Below are 17,307 nucleotides of genomic sequence, written 5' to 3'. Positions count from 1 at the left end.
ATGGCAGAATGGATCAGCGAGTTGTTAGGCGAACTTTACAGACAGTTGTGCACTAAAGTAAATGATTTCACACACTATTTTTTGGCACTTGATGAAAGCACAGATGTAAATGACAATGCTCAGCTTGCTGTAAGGGGTATCAATTTTGTTTTGAGTTAACAGAAGAACTGCTAACTTTATATCCAGTACAGGGAAAGACTACAGCCAAAGATATATTTCAGGTGGTGTGCAATGCAATTGAGAGTGCTGGTCTACCTCGGAAGAAATTGGCTGGAATCACCACTGATGGTTCCCTGTCAATGACGGGAAGAAAAAAATGGGCTTGTAGCTCTGGTTCAAAGAAAGCTGGAGGAAGAGAATGTAGATCCTGCAGTTGCATTGCACCGCATCATTCAGCAGCAGGCACTCTGCAGCCAATGCTTGAAATTTGACAGTGTTATGACTGTTGTGGTGAAATGCACTAAGTACATCAGATAAAGAGGTTTACAACACCGTCAATTCTGTGTGTTTCTGGAGCACTTCACAGAAGTGCGCTGGTTGAGCAGGGGCAGTGTCCCGAAAAGGCTTTTTTTTTAATTGAGGAGGCAATCAGGGAATTCATGAAACAAGGCAGGCTACATATTCCTGAGCTTGATGATCCCAGATGGCTCATGGATTTAGCTTTCTTAGTTGATATCACACAGGCACTTAACGCTCTTAATTTAACACTGCAGGGGCCAAACCGACTTGTCACTGTAGCATTTGGTAGTGTGAAAGCCTTCTCTGTGAAACTCAGATTATGGAAAGCACAGCTCACAGAGAAAAGATCTGTCCACTTCCTAACATGCCAGTCAATTTTGATGATGGTGCCAGAGTCAATGCTGATGAGTATGTGACTGCCATTGACAGTTTGTAGCAGGAGTTTGAGCATCGCTTTTCTGATTTTAAGACTTACAGCACAACTTTCCAGTTTTTTGCGGACCTCTTCTCCTTTAATGTGGACAGTGCTCCAAGCACATTTCAAATGGAGTTCATAGACTGGCTGTGCAACACCGAACTCAAGGCAAAGTTCAGAGAGGCACAAGGAAAGCAGGAGATGCTTGGACAGTTTCTCAGAGAGCTTTCCAAACATTCCCACAGTTGTCCAAACTGTTTAGGCAGGTCATGTGTCTTCGGCAGCTCTTATCTGTGCGAGAAACTGTTCTCAACTATGAACTTTAATAAATCAAAGCATAAGTCCAAACTGACCAATGAACATCTCAAGGCTGTCCTCAGGGTGTCCACTTCCCAGTCCCTGAAAGCAAATGTGCCTCACCTGTGTCAGCAGAAGAAGTGCCAGGTTTCTGGTAAGAAGTAGGCTAAATATGTAGGCCTAGACCAGGCTACTTACCTCTTCATGTGAAAACTGAAAAAATGTGAAATAATAAAAAACAATGTGAAGGTTATATAGTCAAACGGTTTTTTCTTCATCCCTATTGCACCGGCCCTCCTCCATAAGACCATCTGTCAAGTGGCCCCCAGGTAATTTCAGTTTGAGACCCCTGATTTAACCTGTTCACTCTTTAGCAAACAGTAGTATTTTTAATGTGACGATAATTCAAAATGCACTTCCTTTACTATAACAATTTTCTCTCCATCTTTCTCTGTCTGTATTCTGTATCTGACGTAATAGGAACCACTTAACTGCTTAACACAATTATCATTCTCTGTCTCTGTACCTCTCTCTGTTTCAAGGCTAACACCAGTTATGTTAACGGCAGGCTGATTCAGAATGAAATACTTGTTAACCTAACCCGCAAACTAATTTTCTTGGCCTGCCTCACTTTCTGTCTTTGTCCCTAGGCCAACAGCAGGAATGTTGCTAGTGGTCTGGTCCAGCATGCAGTAGCCTTGCTGTGTAATCTAACCGGGGGCACAGAATGGGACCTGGAGCCGCTATACCAACAAGGTACAGTTGGGCATAATATTGGATGGAGAGTGGTGTGGTTGGAGGATAGCCACTTTTCATAAATGATCCTCCTATTCCTTCCCTGGTTCTTAGTATTGTGTCGCTGTCTCTGGCACTTGTTTTGTACTTGGCGGATTCTGGTCATGGTGAGTCATTAGGGAATTAAGGAGAGCTACATAAATTACATGCTAGTACTACTACTCTGCTGGTAGCAGTAGTAGTTTTTGTTGTTGTTGTTATATCCCTTTTGACAATTTCCCCCCAGTTTCTGTTACTTCTGAGCTACTCTGACAATTAACGCTATTTGTATTCGCCGATGTTGTGAAACCGCACTGAATTTCTGTAACACTTGAAATCCCAGATTACAATGTTGTTACACCACACTGAATTTCTCTAATTTTTGAAATCTCAGATTATATTTTAATCTAATAGCGCCTAATGAGGCATTTCAAATGTGTATTTTTGTGTGTGTTTGCATGTTTACAGATTGTGTCAGAGTCCCTGGTTCGACACTGTAATTGCCCATCTCTGTGGAAACAAATAGGCTTCGCCACCCCAAACTACAAAACATCTCTCTTTCTCTCTTGCTCTCTCAACTTTCTTTCAGGACTCTCCTCCATATCTCTCTTTGTCTTATGTCTTCTTCTTATTCTATCCGTCTGTCTGTCTGTCCAGGTTTCTTCCTCTACCCAACCCCCTTCTCTGTAATTCAATTGGGTCAGCAGTGTTGTAGTTTAGTAGTCAGCATCATTATCGTCCAATCAGCTTTAATCTCACCAGGAAACTGTCAAGCCAGCACTAATGCTAGCCTGGCAATTAACGCTATCTCCCACTCTCCTCCTCTCCCCTCCTCTTTTTGTCTCACCAAATCGCTCTGACCCTACACTTTCCAACTTTTCTCCTCTCCCCTTTCTTCTTCACCTCCCCCCCCCAACCTGTTCTCTATTTCAGTTTATTCCATTCTAGTTCTCTGCTCGAGCTACCTCCTTTCTCCTTTCCTTTTTCCTCTTTTCTGCCTCACCTTCACTCTCCTCCTCAGCTCTTTTCTAGCTAGCATACTGTTTTCTACCCCCCCCACCACACACACACACACACACACACACACACGCACACGCACACGCACATCCCACCGGGGGTGGCAGGAGAGAGGAAACGGGTAAGGATAGGGGGAGATGGAAGACAGAGGAGAGGACAGGATGCGTGTATAATTGGCTCTTTATGGTGTGACAGAGAGAAGGGGTGCTGTGGTGTGTGTCTGTCTTTATTTATTTATTTATTTCCCTTGCGTGTGAGAGAGTGTGTGTGGGGGTGTGAATGCGGGCGTGAGGAAAAATGGTACGTGTGTGCCCTCCCGTGTGAGACTGTGTGTCAGAGTCAGAGATAGAAAGAGAGATGAGAGTGTAAGTAGTGCACGCATGTGCATGCACACACGTGTGTGTTTGAGTGTGCGTGCATGTGTGTGTGTGTGTGTGTCTGTCCGCATGAGGAGATGAGGTTTATAATTGGACAGATTTGCCCACGACTGAGATAATACCCCCTGGGGAGGGAAGAGAGAGGAGCGAGAAAAAGAGTGAGAGAAATGGAGGGAGGGAGGGAGATTCAGGAAGAACAGAACAACTGGAAAAAATGGAAGAGGGAGAGCAGGGGAGGAGGGGAGGGGGTTGTTGAGATGAGAGAGGAGAGGATGAAGTCACGAAGGTGCAATAGGAGGTGGGCGAGAGGGGAAGGGCAGTAGAGGGAGGTAAAGATTGCAGGTGGCGGGTTTGACATAACCGGAGGAGAAGATAAAGTTTGCTGTAAAGAAAAGGGGGTGGATCTTGACTAAGGGAGAGGTGGAGAGAGAGAGCTGGAAGGAGAGATGGAATGAGACGGGTGGCAGGAGGGGAGAGAAGCCCTAATGTTAAATATCCTCCCCTAAGACAAAACTCATATCGTGTGCTGCCTATGATCGTGGACAGCTGAGTTGTGAGTTCTGTGTGCATGAGGTGGCCTCTCAGCGTTGGAAACGAGAGAGCCGAGACTGTTATCGCTGATCTCATCAAGATGTACAGCCTGACGCTGCCCTGCTAACAGTAAATTGGACAAGCACTTTGTCAACACGGTGACAGAGCTGGGGTGTTAGTACTCCTGAAATGCTCATTCGGATGTCTAAAACTCCAGAAAACAAAACTATGAATGAGTGCACAATATTGGTCTTTAATTTTTTTTTCCTTCAATTTATTCCTCCATTCAATTTGTTTTCAGGACACCGTGTCATAGTTGTCCATATCACAAAGTCTCAGAGCGGCCTTTAGGGCTTCATGGGTCGTGAAAATCCTTGAGTCTGGGAATTTGCCTAAGCTGCTGTTATTTCTTTTGCTTTACGTGAAAAGGACACCGAATGTTATTAAGGGATTTCTGTTGGGCCATTGTTCCATAGCTGCTGTGAAGCCTACACGTCTAGCAAACATCCATTGCAATAGGATTAGAGCTGTTTCCCCACGATGCATCTCTTTTAGGTGGGGGCAAACCTGGAGTGGTTTTAACACACGGTGTCCATGTGTGGCTGGGATTACCGGTCAATCAATAAGAATGGCCCTGGCATAATTTATACTACAGAGACTTGTCTTCCATATTCATGGTGCACATATTAGGAGGTGCCTAGAAGGTCATTGGGCAGACTTTTTTTTTTGTTTTGCATAATGGCGATCAATAAAACACTGACAATAACGTTAAGTTTTATGCTGTTCTGTAATCGCATTCTCAGAAAGACAAAAATACAGAAACAGACTTTGATCATTTTACACATGTGGGGAAGGTTGTTATGTATTTATAGCCTAACGTTTGTCATGTATGTTCAAAATATTAATAGGATAAGACACTACAAAACACTATAAAACTCTCCTGTTAGTCAGAAATTGAGAGAGATAAGGTGGTTTCTCAGGCATTATCCTCTAACCAAATCAAAGCCAACCTGCTTTTTTTCCCCATATATCCTAAACCAGCTGGTTGGATAAATTTCAGTGCGGTTTAAATCTCTCCCAACAAAGTTAGGTTCTATGTTGTATGTTCTCTGCCCTCTAACAGCCTTCGCTGTTGGTTTACCTCATTGAGGCTCCGCCTTGGCATCTGAGAAATATCTTTGCACTCACCTCCCAATTTGGTGGTAGGAGGCACACAGTGCCCTACCCCCTATAAAACCCCTGCATCTCCGCTGATCGTCTCCCTTTTTCACTCAGCCACCTGAGCTACAGATCTTCTGCGAGTTTTTTCTGTCACTCTCCAGTGTTGCAGTGATGTCTACTTCTTCCTCCAAGATCTGCTCCTCCTGTGTCACTCAGATGTCGCTCCTGGACAGCCACCAGTCTTGCTTCCTCTGCCTTGGTTGGCGGCACCAGGAGGAGTCCGAGAACCTGCCCTGTCTGCCTCGCTGTTCCCCGGGTAGAGCATGAGAATAGGCGGAAGTTTGCTGAGTACGTCCACCTCTCCCATGCTGGCCACGCATCAGCAAGCAAGGAGGCGATGGCCCGCTCCAAAATGTGGGACAAGAATGACAGAGGAGGACCCAGCTTTCCTCTTCTTCAATGTGGAGCCGCTGGTGACACACCACTATCCACTCGATGACTTGCCCAGCCTGTTTGCCTCGGTCACCAAAAGGTGGGGTACCCTGCTTCCAACGGCTCCACCCTCCTCTGCTCCCCGGGATGACTTCACCGTCAACCTCTTTGCCCAACCACGTGGTTGGCCTCATACTTGTTTGTTGCATGAGTGGGTTTCTCTGTTTGGCGCCAAACCCACAGCTGTGGTTTAAATGACTCCATGGAGGGCTGGGAGTGGGACAAGGGAATGCCACCCATAGAGGATGCAGTCAGGGTCTACCAGTCCTCCCTTAAGCCCCTCTCTGGCCAGGCGGTCGGCCGTCACTCCCCAATGAGTGGAACTGAGTAACGGCCATCTTTTTTAACCTCCTAGGTGGTGGCACTGGCTAGCAATCTAGCCTTTCTTGCTGGGTCCCTTGACAAACTGACCCATGAGCGGACCAAGCTGTCACCGACAGAGATTGAGGTCCAGGCGACAGCTGCCACAATTCTCCAGATGTCCCAGGCCTTCCCTATCGACAGTGGCCACGTCATGTTCGTGGTGCAAGTGAGCTACAGCAGTCTTTGGCTGCACCTCTCTTCCCCTAAATGAGTGCGAGTGGCACCATCTTCTCAACTTGTCCCCCTCACAGGATTCCCCCTTCGGTCCGGACATCTAGGCTTTCATCGACTGGTTGGAGATGCTGGAAGGTGTTGGAGCAGCTGGGTTCCTATCTTTGCCCCTAGCAGCCCCCTCTGCAGCAGCAGCAGCATCAGCTAGTGAGGCTCCACCGTCGCCGCTTCTCCGAGCAGAGGCCAAGCGACACAACCACCACCAGTGCAAGCCACTTTGGGCCCACTCAAGCCCCCCCCCCCCCCCCCGTCACAGCCAGGCATGTGGAGGTGGCATCAGCCCCATTCATTCCGCAACACGGAGCATAAGTTTTAGACAAGGTAATGGGTAAAGTCTCAACATAAAGGCTGGAAGCATAGACTGAAGTGAACAGGCACTGCGATCTGGCAAGATGGGTGTGGCAAGGCTAGATATATAAGGAGTATTGTTGATTGCAATAGATGAGATGCAGGTGGTGGACCTCTGCTCTGCCTGCCACACATCTGCCTCTACACACAAACAGGTGAAACTAGGGCAGGGGGAGTGGCCAAGATCAGGGAGACAATTAGGGAGACTGGGACAATGAGAATGAGTCCTGGGAGGGTGTGGGGACAGCTGTGACAATACTGTTTTGATAAAGCAATGCTTCCAGAACTATTAAACTTCTATCTTGATATGTCTCTGTTTGCTACAAAAGATACTAGCTGCCTCTTGCAACACAGCCCAGGATACCTTTAAAACTGTTTAATTCGCCTAATTCTCGGCACAAAGTCAAACACGTTTTCGGTGGGTGTTGGACTCCGCCAAGGTTGTCCCTTGTCTCTGATTCTGTTTGTGATATTCATGGACAGGATCTCAAGGCGCAGCCAAGGTGAGGAATATGTCTGTTTTGGGAACCTCAGAATTGTATCACTGCTCTTCGCAGCTGATGTGGTTTTGTTGGCTTCATCAGAACGTGACCTCCAGTGTGCACTGGGGTGGTTTGCAGCTGAGTGTGAAATGGCCGGGGTGAGAGTCAGCACCTCCAAGTCCGAGGCCATGGTTCTCTACCGGAAAATGGTGGATTGCTCCCTCCAGGTTGGGGATGAGTTGTTGCCTCAAGCGAACAAGTTCAAGTATCTCGGGGTCTTGTTCACGAGTGAGGGTAAGATGGAGCAGGAGATTGACAGGTGGATTGGTGCAGCATCAGCGGTAATGTGGACATTGTACTGGACCATTGTGGTGAAGAGGGAGCTGAGCCAGAAAGCAAAGCTCTCAATTTACCAGTCAATCTTCATTCCAACCCTCACCTATGGTCATGAGCTTTGAGTGGTGACCGAGAGGGTGAGATCACGGATACAAGTGGCTGAAATGAGTTTCCTCCGCAGGGTGTCTGGGTTCAGCCTTAGAGATAGGGTGAGGAGCTCGGACATCCTGAAGGAGCTCAGAGTAGAGCCGCTGCTCCTTCGCATCGAAAGGAGCCAGTTGAGGTGGTTCGGGCATCTGATCGGGATGCCCCCTGGGGGCCTTACTTTGGAGGTTTTCCAGGCACGGCCAACTGGGAGGAGACCCTGGGGTAGACCCAGAACTCACTCGAGGGACTACATATCCAATCTGGCCTGGGAATGCCTTGGGATCCCCCAGGAGGTGCTGGAGGGGGTCTCTGGGGAGAGAGACGTCTGGCGTGCCCTACTTAGCTTGCTGCCACCATGACCCAACCCTGGAGGAATGACTGAAGATTTATGAATGAATGAATAATTTGTCTGTTCTTGTGTAGGCTTGTAACATAACACATTTATAAAGTCATCAATGGTCAATGTCTTAGCTCGTCTGCTCATTCCAAGCAAACATGACATTAACATGTGAGACTCAGATTTCTTATGCAACTTAAAGCCATCATCTTTGAACATTGTTTTTTTTTTCAATGTGAAAAGCCTGATTCTGAGGTGAAAACAGATTCTGACGGATTTGGCATGAAGTGTCTGCATGCATAACAGTAGGCTGAATCTTTCCTTTGTGATCACCTGGATTATTGAACATGCATAAAGACACCTTTCCTTTGTGAGTATTCAAGCCATGAATACAGTTTAAACCACAATGGACTGAATGACCTCCTCTTCTCACCTTGGATGGTTTTTGAAAAAATCTTTAAACGAGGTTGAGTGGGACCTGCTGCTCTCAACTGAAATATCTCAAAGTGACAAAAGCATGAGAATAAGACCCTGCATTAAGTGTTATGTAAGTCACAAATGTGAATACTGGGAAAGAAGTGCTCATTGCACCAATGAGCACTTCTTAATACAGATGAAAGAATTGAATGAAGTACAATATAGTAAGTACAATATATTTCACACAACAAATGAAATACTAAGGCATACAATGAGGTTCAGGTGGGGCAACAAGGGCTTCCACATTACTATCCCCACAAGACACTGCATAGCCTGCAGGTACTGCTGGATAGTTCTCATTGTCAGTATCATTGTTTGAGTGGCTGACTTGACACAACTGAAGAAATACAGGGACTTTAATGGTTGTGCCAATTTATTTGTATGTCAAATAAGTCATATTTAGCTTTTTCACACTTGTATTGATAATAATTGAGCTTTGCCCTGAATGACAGTCTAAGCTATAAGTACAGCGAAAGTGAAACATCCCCATTCCAAGTCAAAGCAAATGAAGTTTTAAACAAGGCAAATGCCTACATACCCTGATGTGCAAGAGAAGCTGAAGCCTTCATCACCAGTATCCTTCTCATCAGAATGATGATAAAATCAGCCTTTTTCTAAGTAGGCTAAGTGGTATGTTACCCAACCCAGATGACTGAAATAAAATTACTATTGCACTTCTACACATATAATTGACAAGTTTCAACTTTAGTTTCAATGTCTGGCAATTAACCACAATGTCATTGATATTATCAAGGCAATCAAATAATTGCTTGCTAAAGAGAAATCTGGAACTATCAGGATTTTACATACCCATGAGTACAGCTGAAGCTGGAGGCTCCTGCTGTACATCCCTACCAGTGTCAAACTGGCTTTCATCCTCTGTCTAGCACTGCTGGCTGCTCTGTCCTGCTCTGCTGTTTTGGATTTCTTTTTGAAGAAATCCTAAATGTTCTGATTTTTTTTTCATACTTTAATAGTCGAATGGCACATGTCACTTTATATCTTGCACAATACATTTAATTATGTATGCATGAATGAATGCAACATGAAAAACTTACTCGGGACAACAAAGTGACACAAGACAGATTTACATAGTTAGCATTAGCATCATTGACAATAACCAAACAATGACAGATTTGCTAGGAAGCTGTGATGATGACAGACCTGCATCATATTATCATAAAAATCAAAAAAAGGCTTTTAGCTTTTTAGCTAATAGCTAACACCTTTTTTCATTTTTGGATTTTTTCCCCCTTCCCCCCCCCAGTTGTACCCGTCCAATTGCCCCACTCTTTCAAGCCACCCCAGTCACTTCTCCACCCCCTCTGCCAATCCGGGGAGGGCTGCAGAATACCAAATGCCTCCTCCAATACATGTGGAGTCGCCAGCCACTTCTTTTCACCTGACAATGAGGAGTTTCGCCAGGGGGACGTAGCATGTGGGAGGATCGCGTTATTCCCCACAGTCCCCCCCTCCCCCCCGAACAGGTGGCGCGACCAACCAGAGGAGGCACTAGTGCAGCGACCAGGACACATACCCACAACTGGTTTCCCATCCGCAGACACGGCCAATTGTGTCTGTAGGGACGCCCCACCAAGCCAGAGGTAACATGGGGATTCGAACGGGGATCCCCATGTTGGTAGGCAACGAAATAGACTACCGTGCCACCCAGATGCCCCTAGCTAAAACATTTTCAACCACTGGCACAATATGTGTATCAAAAAGTTTACTCACATCTTTCAGGTGCGACAAGTAGTGCGACAAGACTAGTGTAGCGGAATCCTCTGAGACTTCTTGACAAGTGGCAAGTGGTTGACCGGCCGCCCCGCTCCAAATAAAAACAAGATTTTATTCATATTCTTCTCTGGGTTTTTGGCAGTCTAGACACTATTCTGACCCATTACTGCCTCTCAGGTTTAAGACTGAATTGCTCCGATAAACAAAAGTTCAGTTAGAGTATTCTGATTCTGATTACTTGTCAAACAGTTCAAACTAAGTCCTGCCTCTGACTGGGCAGATAGCCAATCATAGTTTAGGATAATGGGGTGGCACCTGGGGTGGCCCGTGCCACCCCAGGCCACTCCCTGGACATGCCATGCTCCTCAGTCACTAGAAGCTAATGTTGCTAAATGCGACCTTTCAGCACCATTAGCCAATAGAGGCTCTAATTTGGCTAACCTAAGCCTGCTAGCCTCATCAGCAGCTGACAAGACTAATGTGGCCTGTGGCCGGCTGGCTCCATTGGCATCTGGGATAGCTAATGAAGCTAATAGCAGCCAGATAGCTTCTTCTAAGGAAAATAGGAAGAAGAAAGCCACTTTATTTTGTCATTGTATTCTTACAACTATTTTTTTCTCTGCATTTAATCCTTCCTATTGTATAGGAGCAGTGGGCAGCTGCAGCACCTGGGAACCAACTACAGTTCATCTTTCCATTGCCTTGCTCAGGGGCACAGGCAGGAGTATGAACCCTAACGTGTGTCTTTTTGATGGTGGGAGGAAACCGGAGCACCTGGTGGAAGCCCGCGCAGACATGGGGAGATAAACTCCACACAGAAGGACCTGGGACAGCCCGGGTTTCAATCCCAGGACCTTCTTGCTGTGAGGCAACAGTGCTAACCACTGGGCCACCATGCCACCTGTAAATAAGCTTTTCTTTTCACTTTGGTTAAGCTGTTGTCACCATTCCTCAATGTGCACATCCCAAGCCTGGAGTGCACATGCAAGGGGCGCCACTCATGGGGTTTTCACCATGGGCAACTCTCTCTTAGCCTTTCTTACTGATGGGTACTGCCTTTACTGTCCCACCGCTTCCGTGTTTTCCAGTGACGGTCGTGAGGGCCACGTGCAGCTAATCCCATCTACCCTTGTGGTTCAGATCAAAGATGGCGACCAAAACAAAGACGGTCATCAAAACACTACAGCTATCAAGCAGCTTCTCAGATGAGCTAACCCATTGCCTGCTAAGGTGATTTTTTCTCCTTTTACTTCTGTGCCAAGTGATACTGGCTTTCACTTTGTTTCTCGCCTGGACTTGGTGTTGAAATCTCTCCATCATCCCCCATGATTGGCTCACCAGAGGATGAAGTGAGGGAAGCAGCTAAGTCATTGTTGAGGTTAGCCGCTTGTCGGCCCTGTTAGCCGGGGCCCCCTGCGCGCTCCCTCCTGCAATGGGACGGATGGGGCAGGTGGGCCCGTTCTAGCTCTCCCTGTGGAACTGCTTGCACTGCCGCTCATGGCTCGTTGCCGATGTGGGTGCAGGTATGTGGCCCTCTCCCCACCTGGCTAGACAGAATGTTGAGGAAGGGCTATGCACTACAGTTTTGCTGGCAACCACCTCCTTTCAGCGGCATACTTCCGACCTCACTCCCCACTCACGGCGAGAGGAACTAACCTTGCATTGCAGGAGGAACTAACCTTACTCTTCTGTAAGGGAACCATAATGACAGTACCCCAGTCAGAGACCTGAAAGGGTCTATTTTCCCTGTATTTCTTGGTTCCCAAGAAATCAGGGCATTAGACAGATTCTTCACTTGTACATCCTGAATGGTTGCATTGCTTAGAGACCATTTCATATGCTGATGGTCAAGCTGCTTTCGGAGTGCATCCAGCCAGACAACTGGATGACTTCCACAGATCTGACCAATGCGCATTTCCACATCCCCATACTGCCGAGTCATAGGCATTTCCAGCATTTTGTGGTGGGAGAACAGAAGTATCAGTACACTCATCTCCCGTTCGGATACTCCTTGGCTCCATGCACATCCTCCAAATGAGTGGAGAGGGCACTGGAGCCGCTCAGGGCAAAAGAGATGAGAATCTTTTCTTACATTGACGACTGGATGATTCTCGCAGCAGGATGCAGAAGCCCACACAGCCTTGGTCATTCATCATGTCATGCAGCTGGGCTTTCCTATCAACCCCACCAAGAGTGCTTTTCAGTCGAGCCAATAGATGCCCTACCTTGGTCTGCTTTTGGACTCCCACGCTATGATGGCGCGCCTGTCAGAGGAGCGTATGGAAGTGTTATTGCAGCTGACTCGACACATGAGCTCTTCGGTCTTGGTGCCGGCAGGGAGTACCATGTCACTCCTCAGGATGATAAAGGCAGCACACCCAGTAGTGCACTTGGGGCTGCTAAACATGAGAAACCTGCAACATTGGTTTTTACGGCTGCGGCTGGACCCAATCAGAGACAAATAGCATGGGCTCCACCTTCCACACTGCCATGGAGAGACGTGAGATTTTGGGACTCCCCCAATCATCTCTGTGAAGGGGTTCAGCTGGGGTGCATTCCTCACTGTCCCCAGGGCTTCATGGACACCTCCCTGGCCAGCTGGGGAAGGACCCTTGGCCAGGCCAGCATGGGAGGTACGTGAGCTGGGTCCCCTTGCCAAATAAACATTCTAGAGCTCATGGCAGTTCAGAAGGTGATTCACCACTTTGCTCCTCCACTGAAAGGGAAGCCTGTCATGGTAAGGTCAGACAATACCATTGTGGTGGCTTACCTGAATAGTCATGGGGGCATCAGATCCCCGGCCCTGCACAGGATGACAGTCTCCATCCTGATGTGGCAGATCGCTATCTCTGCTCCTTGAAAGCCTGCTAACTTCCAGGGTCTCAATGTGGGGGCAGACAGAATGTCCAGAGGGGGCCCGTTCAAGAAAGAATGGAGCATCTCCCTGGACGTAGCTGAAAAGATCTGGCAATGGTTCGAGCGACCAGTGGCCAAACTGTTTGCGAGCAAGGAGAATGCCAAGCACCGCCTGTGGTTCTCTCTTAGAGCGCCCAACGCCCCTCCGTTGGAGATGGAAATGTTAGCTCACCCAGTGTGACCTTCCGGCCTGCTGTATGCATGTTCGCCCCTGCAGCTGTTGATACAGTTGCGTTACGGTGTTCAGATGCAACACTTATTGGTGATAGTCGTGGCACCAGAGAGCCTGGGTACCAGGTGGTTCCCGGACCTAGTTCAGCTGATGCTGGCAGTTACATGGCCAGTCCCAGACCAGCCCACAGCTCTGCAACAGGCAGAAAGTACAAACCTCTCACATCCAGTTCTAGGATGCTGCCTCATGATTTGGAGGTTGAGAGGTTGAGATTGTCAACATCAGCCTCCCGGATGCAGTTGTCACAACTATTCAGAATGTGCATACCCCTTCCACCTCCATGGCTTATACTACGCGCTAGCAGGGTTTTGTGGACTGGTGCAAGGCCAGGGACCTCAACCCGCGCTCCTTCTGCAGTTCCTACAGGACCTGTTTGATGGTGGCCACACTGCTTCCACCTTGGGAATGTTTCCAGCAGCAGTGTTTGCTGGTGTGTAGGTTGCTGTTTCACTGGTGTCGGAGTGTCAGTTCAGACCCAGCTGGAAGTACACTCATTTCTATCGGCCTTCGCCTTAGGTGTGAACCAATAGTGACGTCTGTTAGAGGGCAGAACACATACGACATAGAAATAGTAGTTACCCTGGATGTAACTCCAGATCTATGAGTATGTATGTAGCTCTCTAACCACAAGCCCAGCTGGTCCCAGTCTTTGTTGCTGAATTTCAAAGGGAGACGAGCAGCGAAGACACAGGGGTTTTATAGGGGCTGGGGAGCTGTTTGGCTCCCACCACCTAATTGGGCAATGAGTGCAAAAATCACTCTCAAGTGCTGAGGTGGCACCTTAATGTGGTAAACCAAGAGTGAAGCCGTTAGAAGGCTACGCACATACTCATAGCACTGGAGTTACATCCAGGGTAACTACTATTTACGCAAAAGTGTCAGTTAGTCAGTCATTGGTTATAGTCATATTTCTTATTAGTGGATATAATTCTTGTATTACAACTTGTTAGAGATGTTGTTCTGCTAGAACCACAACAAGCTGTAGTATAAGATGTACAAAGTTAGTAACTGTTTGCCTTTGTCTCGAGTCACCTAACATATTCTTCCTGATCGACACTATCTTTCGAATTTTAATTGAAATTTTCTCCAGTTAAGTACTTAAATGGGCAGCTTGGCATGGTTATTTCAAACCCCTACAATTAAAAAAACAAGAAAAACCATGACCATAATATACTACAGTTAAGACAACATTTTCTCTGTAGCTGGCTTAGTCTGTTATTGCCTTATGCAGGGGCTGCCCAACTAGGTTGGTCGTAGTAACATTACATCAATAAAGCAACTGATTTGGGATAACAATATTTTTTTCCTCAGCGAGTTAGATGAATGGACTATATGTGAGTTGAAATGTATCCTTTATATTTGACAGGCAAGTTTTTTTTTCTTTATTCCTGCCTACACCCTACACTGTACATATGTTATATTTAGTTTAGCCAGCTCTGTCTCTGTTGGTGACTAACACACTGCTTAGAAATCCTCTGTGCCGTCCATCTTGTTGATTCCCTATAGTACTCATTTTAATATGGCTTATAAATAGGCTGGGTTGCAAATGGGCTTGGAACAATATCTATTTTTAAACTAGTTCGACCCTAGACTCTCCAAAATAGGCTACAGCACAATGGTTTTAACTTCACTATTTAAATTATTTCCCTATCCCTCACATGAGCTGCCAACAATTGTACAAGACATTGTTAAAATACAGATATTGACTTGTTAGTATTGACTGGAGTTGCTCTCTCTCTCTCTCTCTCTCTCTCTCGCTCTCTCTAAGGACACTTATTAGGTTTTTCTTTCACTCTTTTTCCCTTTCTATCGCTCTATCTTACACACAGACACATATACAAACCCCCCCCCCCCGAAAATAACACATTTACACACACCACCTGTCGTTTATTAATGACTAACCAGGACATAATGCCTGTAGGATAACTTACAACATTATAGGCGGACACACACAAACATACAAACCTTGTCAAGCATGCACACACAACATTGACAAAGAGCCATCAATCATGTGGTCTTTCTTGGGTATTTAATAGATGCATATCAATTCATGGCTGCACATATACAGACAGAATCATACATATGGACGTGTGCGGAGATCTACTGCAATTTGTGTGCTTGTGAGTGTACGTGGATAACCCTCCCTTCCCTCTGCGACTGTAACCCCCCCCCCCCCCCCCAGGCCATCACCGGTAAAAAATATAAGCAAACAATAACAGCATCAAGTCATCCTCAGGCTCTATAGCTGTTGGCAGCAGTTTATTTTTTTCATTTCAAGATAACCTTGTGTTATTAAAGTTCCACTTTAATCTGGAGTTTTAACCGTGTAGAGATTCCTCTTTCACAGGGGGACCCCGTATAGGGATGTTACCCCAAGGACAGTCTGACCTGAGTGGTCCTGCGACACCGTCATCTTTTTCCTCTGTGGTGGAGCTACTATAATCTCTCTCACTGTCTGTAATGTCACCTAGTCACGGCAGGATGTGCATAGACTGGGAATGCGAAAACCAACAGAGAGGCATTTTTATTGTTTGTTTGTTTGTGTTTGCGCTGCAAGCAGCTCTTGTTGGGTGGTGCGGCATCATATCAGCCTGTCAGCAGAATGCCTTTTCATTACATCTAAACAAGAAAGCTGGCAGTGTGTTGTCATCCGTTTTTAATTAAGATTCTCATTTTACAACGCAAAAACATTATTTACCTTTTTTTATTGCCGTTAAGATGTTTAATTTTTGCACCCTAAACAAAAATAAAAGCAAGACCAGAGATAAAACACTTAAGCAGGATGCACTCCAACTTTTGAATTACAGAAACTGCCTTGCATTGGAATTATTTGTTTGCTCCTAAAATGTGTAAACCAATTCATGTCTTATTTCGGTGGAGAATTTTGATTATGATATGCAAATCATGCTGCGGTGCAAACAGTCTTTCCCAAAGGAACACTGAGCATCCAAAGTACTCATACACAGAAAATCCTCTTCTGGGGGCACGAGGGTTGGCATTCTTGGTGCATTTTAATGCCGTAGTCCGAAGGCCAAATAATATCTATTTTCATGGTGGAAGTAGACAGTGAGTTTGACGAGAAGACAACTCGAGGCTTGCAGGTTGACATTTTTCGATACTTGAAGCCAAAGTTCATCTACTCTGACGAGCTTAAAAACAACTGGTTATACATCTTATGTGGGCAGGGTTCAAGAGAAACCCTTCCATGTCAGAACATGGCCAGATGTTGCAAGCTGCCTGCCCCTGCTAACGTCTGAATACAAAACACGCTCAAGTGCATGTTCCTGCATGACTCCAGCATCCCAATACACCCCAATGTCGATTAAAAAAAATTTTTTTTGAATCAGCTCAGCTTTTATTTCTTTAATTATGTGTTTGAGTGTTAACTTATTTATTGGTTAACTTGTTTGTTTATTCATTAAGCTATCTATTTTTTCTTGGGCACGTTAGGCATTGCGATAGTAAATGAAATAGTGTACTTGGAATTTCCAAGTGCTCATTGCATTTGGCAGAGAATACTTTAGTACGGCGATTTTGATATTTGCGTTGGGTCATTTTAAAAGAGTAAACATGTTTTTTACCAGCAAAGCTCTATCAAGCAGAGGTTGTGGTTGGGATTTTTTGCAAGGGAGCGCTCATCAAGTTTGGAGAACCCCCCCCCCCCCCCTTTAGCATCTGGTCTACACAGCACAAACCTTAATTGATTCAGGCTCTGAGCATAACAAGCCAGACTAGCATACTTGTCTATTTCAGACAGAAACCCAAAAGGGCCTTGTATTATGTATATGTTTTCTGTTCATTTGTGAGGGACATTATCTCTGCCAGTTATCGCACAGGAAACTGGATGCACTTCATTATCAGCACTGTGCTGTCATATCATTTACATAGCTGAGGAGATCTTTGTATTCCTGGGGCTGTCCCGGAGAGCAGCAACCTGTTTCTTTCACTATGAGGCTCGCTTGATTTAGTTACAATACAGGCCACTGACAGTCAGCTAGCTTTACAGCCTTCTGATCTCTGCAGCACACAAAAAAACCACACGCACACACTTACATGCACCACACACTCCCTTTCACTCACCCTCTCTGATACACACATTCACATAGAGGGAGCATCAGACTCACATATACTCACCCTCTTTCACACACACAACACCTACGTTCTAAATGCAGATTTAT

General features: G+C 46.1%; 1 protein-coding gene across 1 annotated transcript in view; it reads left to right on the top strand.

The window, feature by feature from the left end:
• Nucleotides 1-17,307, top strand: part of ulk4 (unc-51 like kinase 4) — a 176,672-nt gene that overhangs the window by 117,714 nt on the left and 41,651 nt on the right. Inside the window, exon 31 of the mRNA XM_056286926.1 lies at nucleotides 1,822-1,927. Coding sequence (XP_056142901.1) covers nucleotides 1,822-1,927 — 106 coding nt within the window. The remainder of the gene's footprint in view (nucleotides 1-1,821; nucleotides 1,928-17,307) is intronic.

This window comes from Lampris incognitus, chromosome 9 (genome assembly GCF_029633865.1).
Source record: "Lampris incognitus isolate fLamInc1 chromosome 9, fLamInc1.hap2, whole genome shotgun sequence".
Taxonomy (NCBI): domain Eukaryota; kingdom Metazoa; phylum Chordata; class Actinopteri; order Lampriformes; family Lampridae; genus Lampris; species Lampris incognitus.
This window is presented reverse-complemented; position numbering and strand designations above follow the sequence as displayed.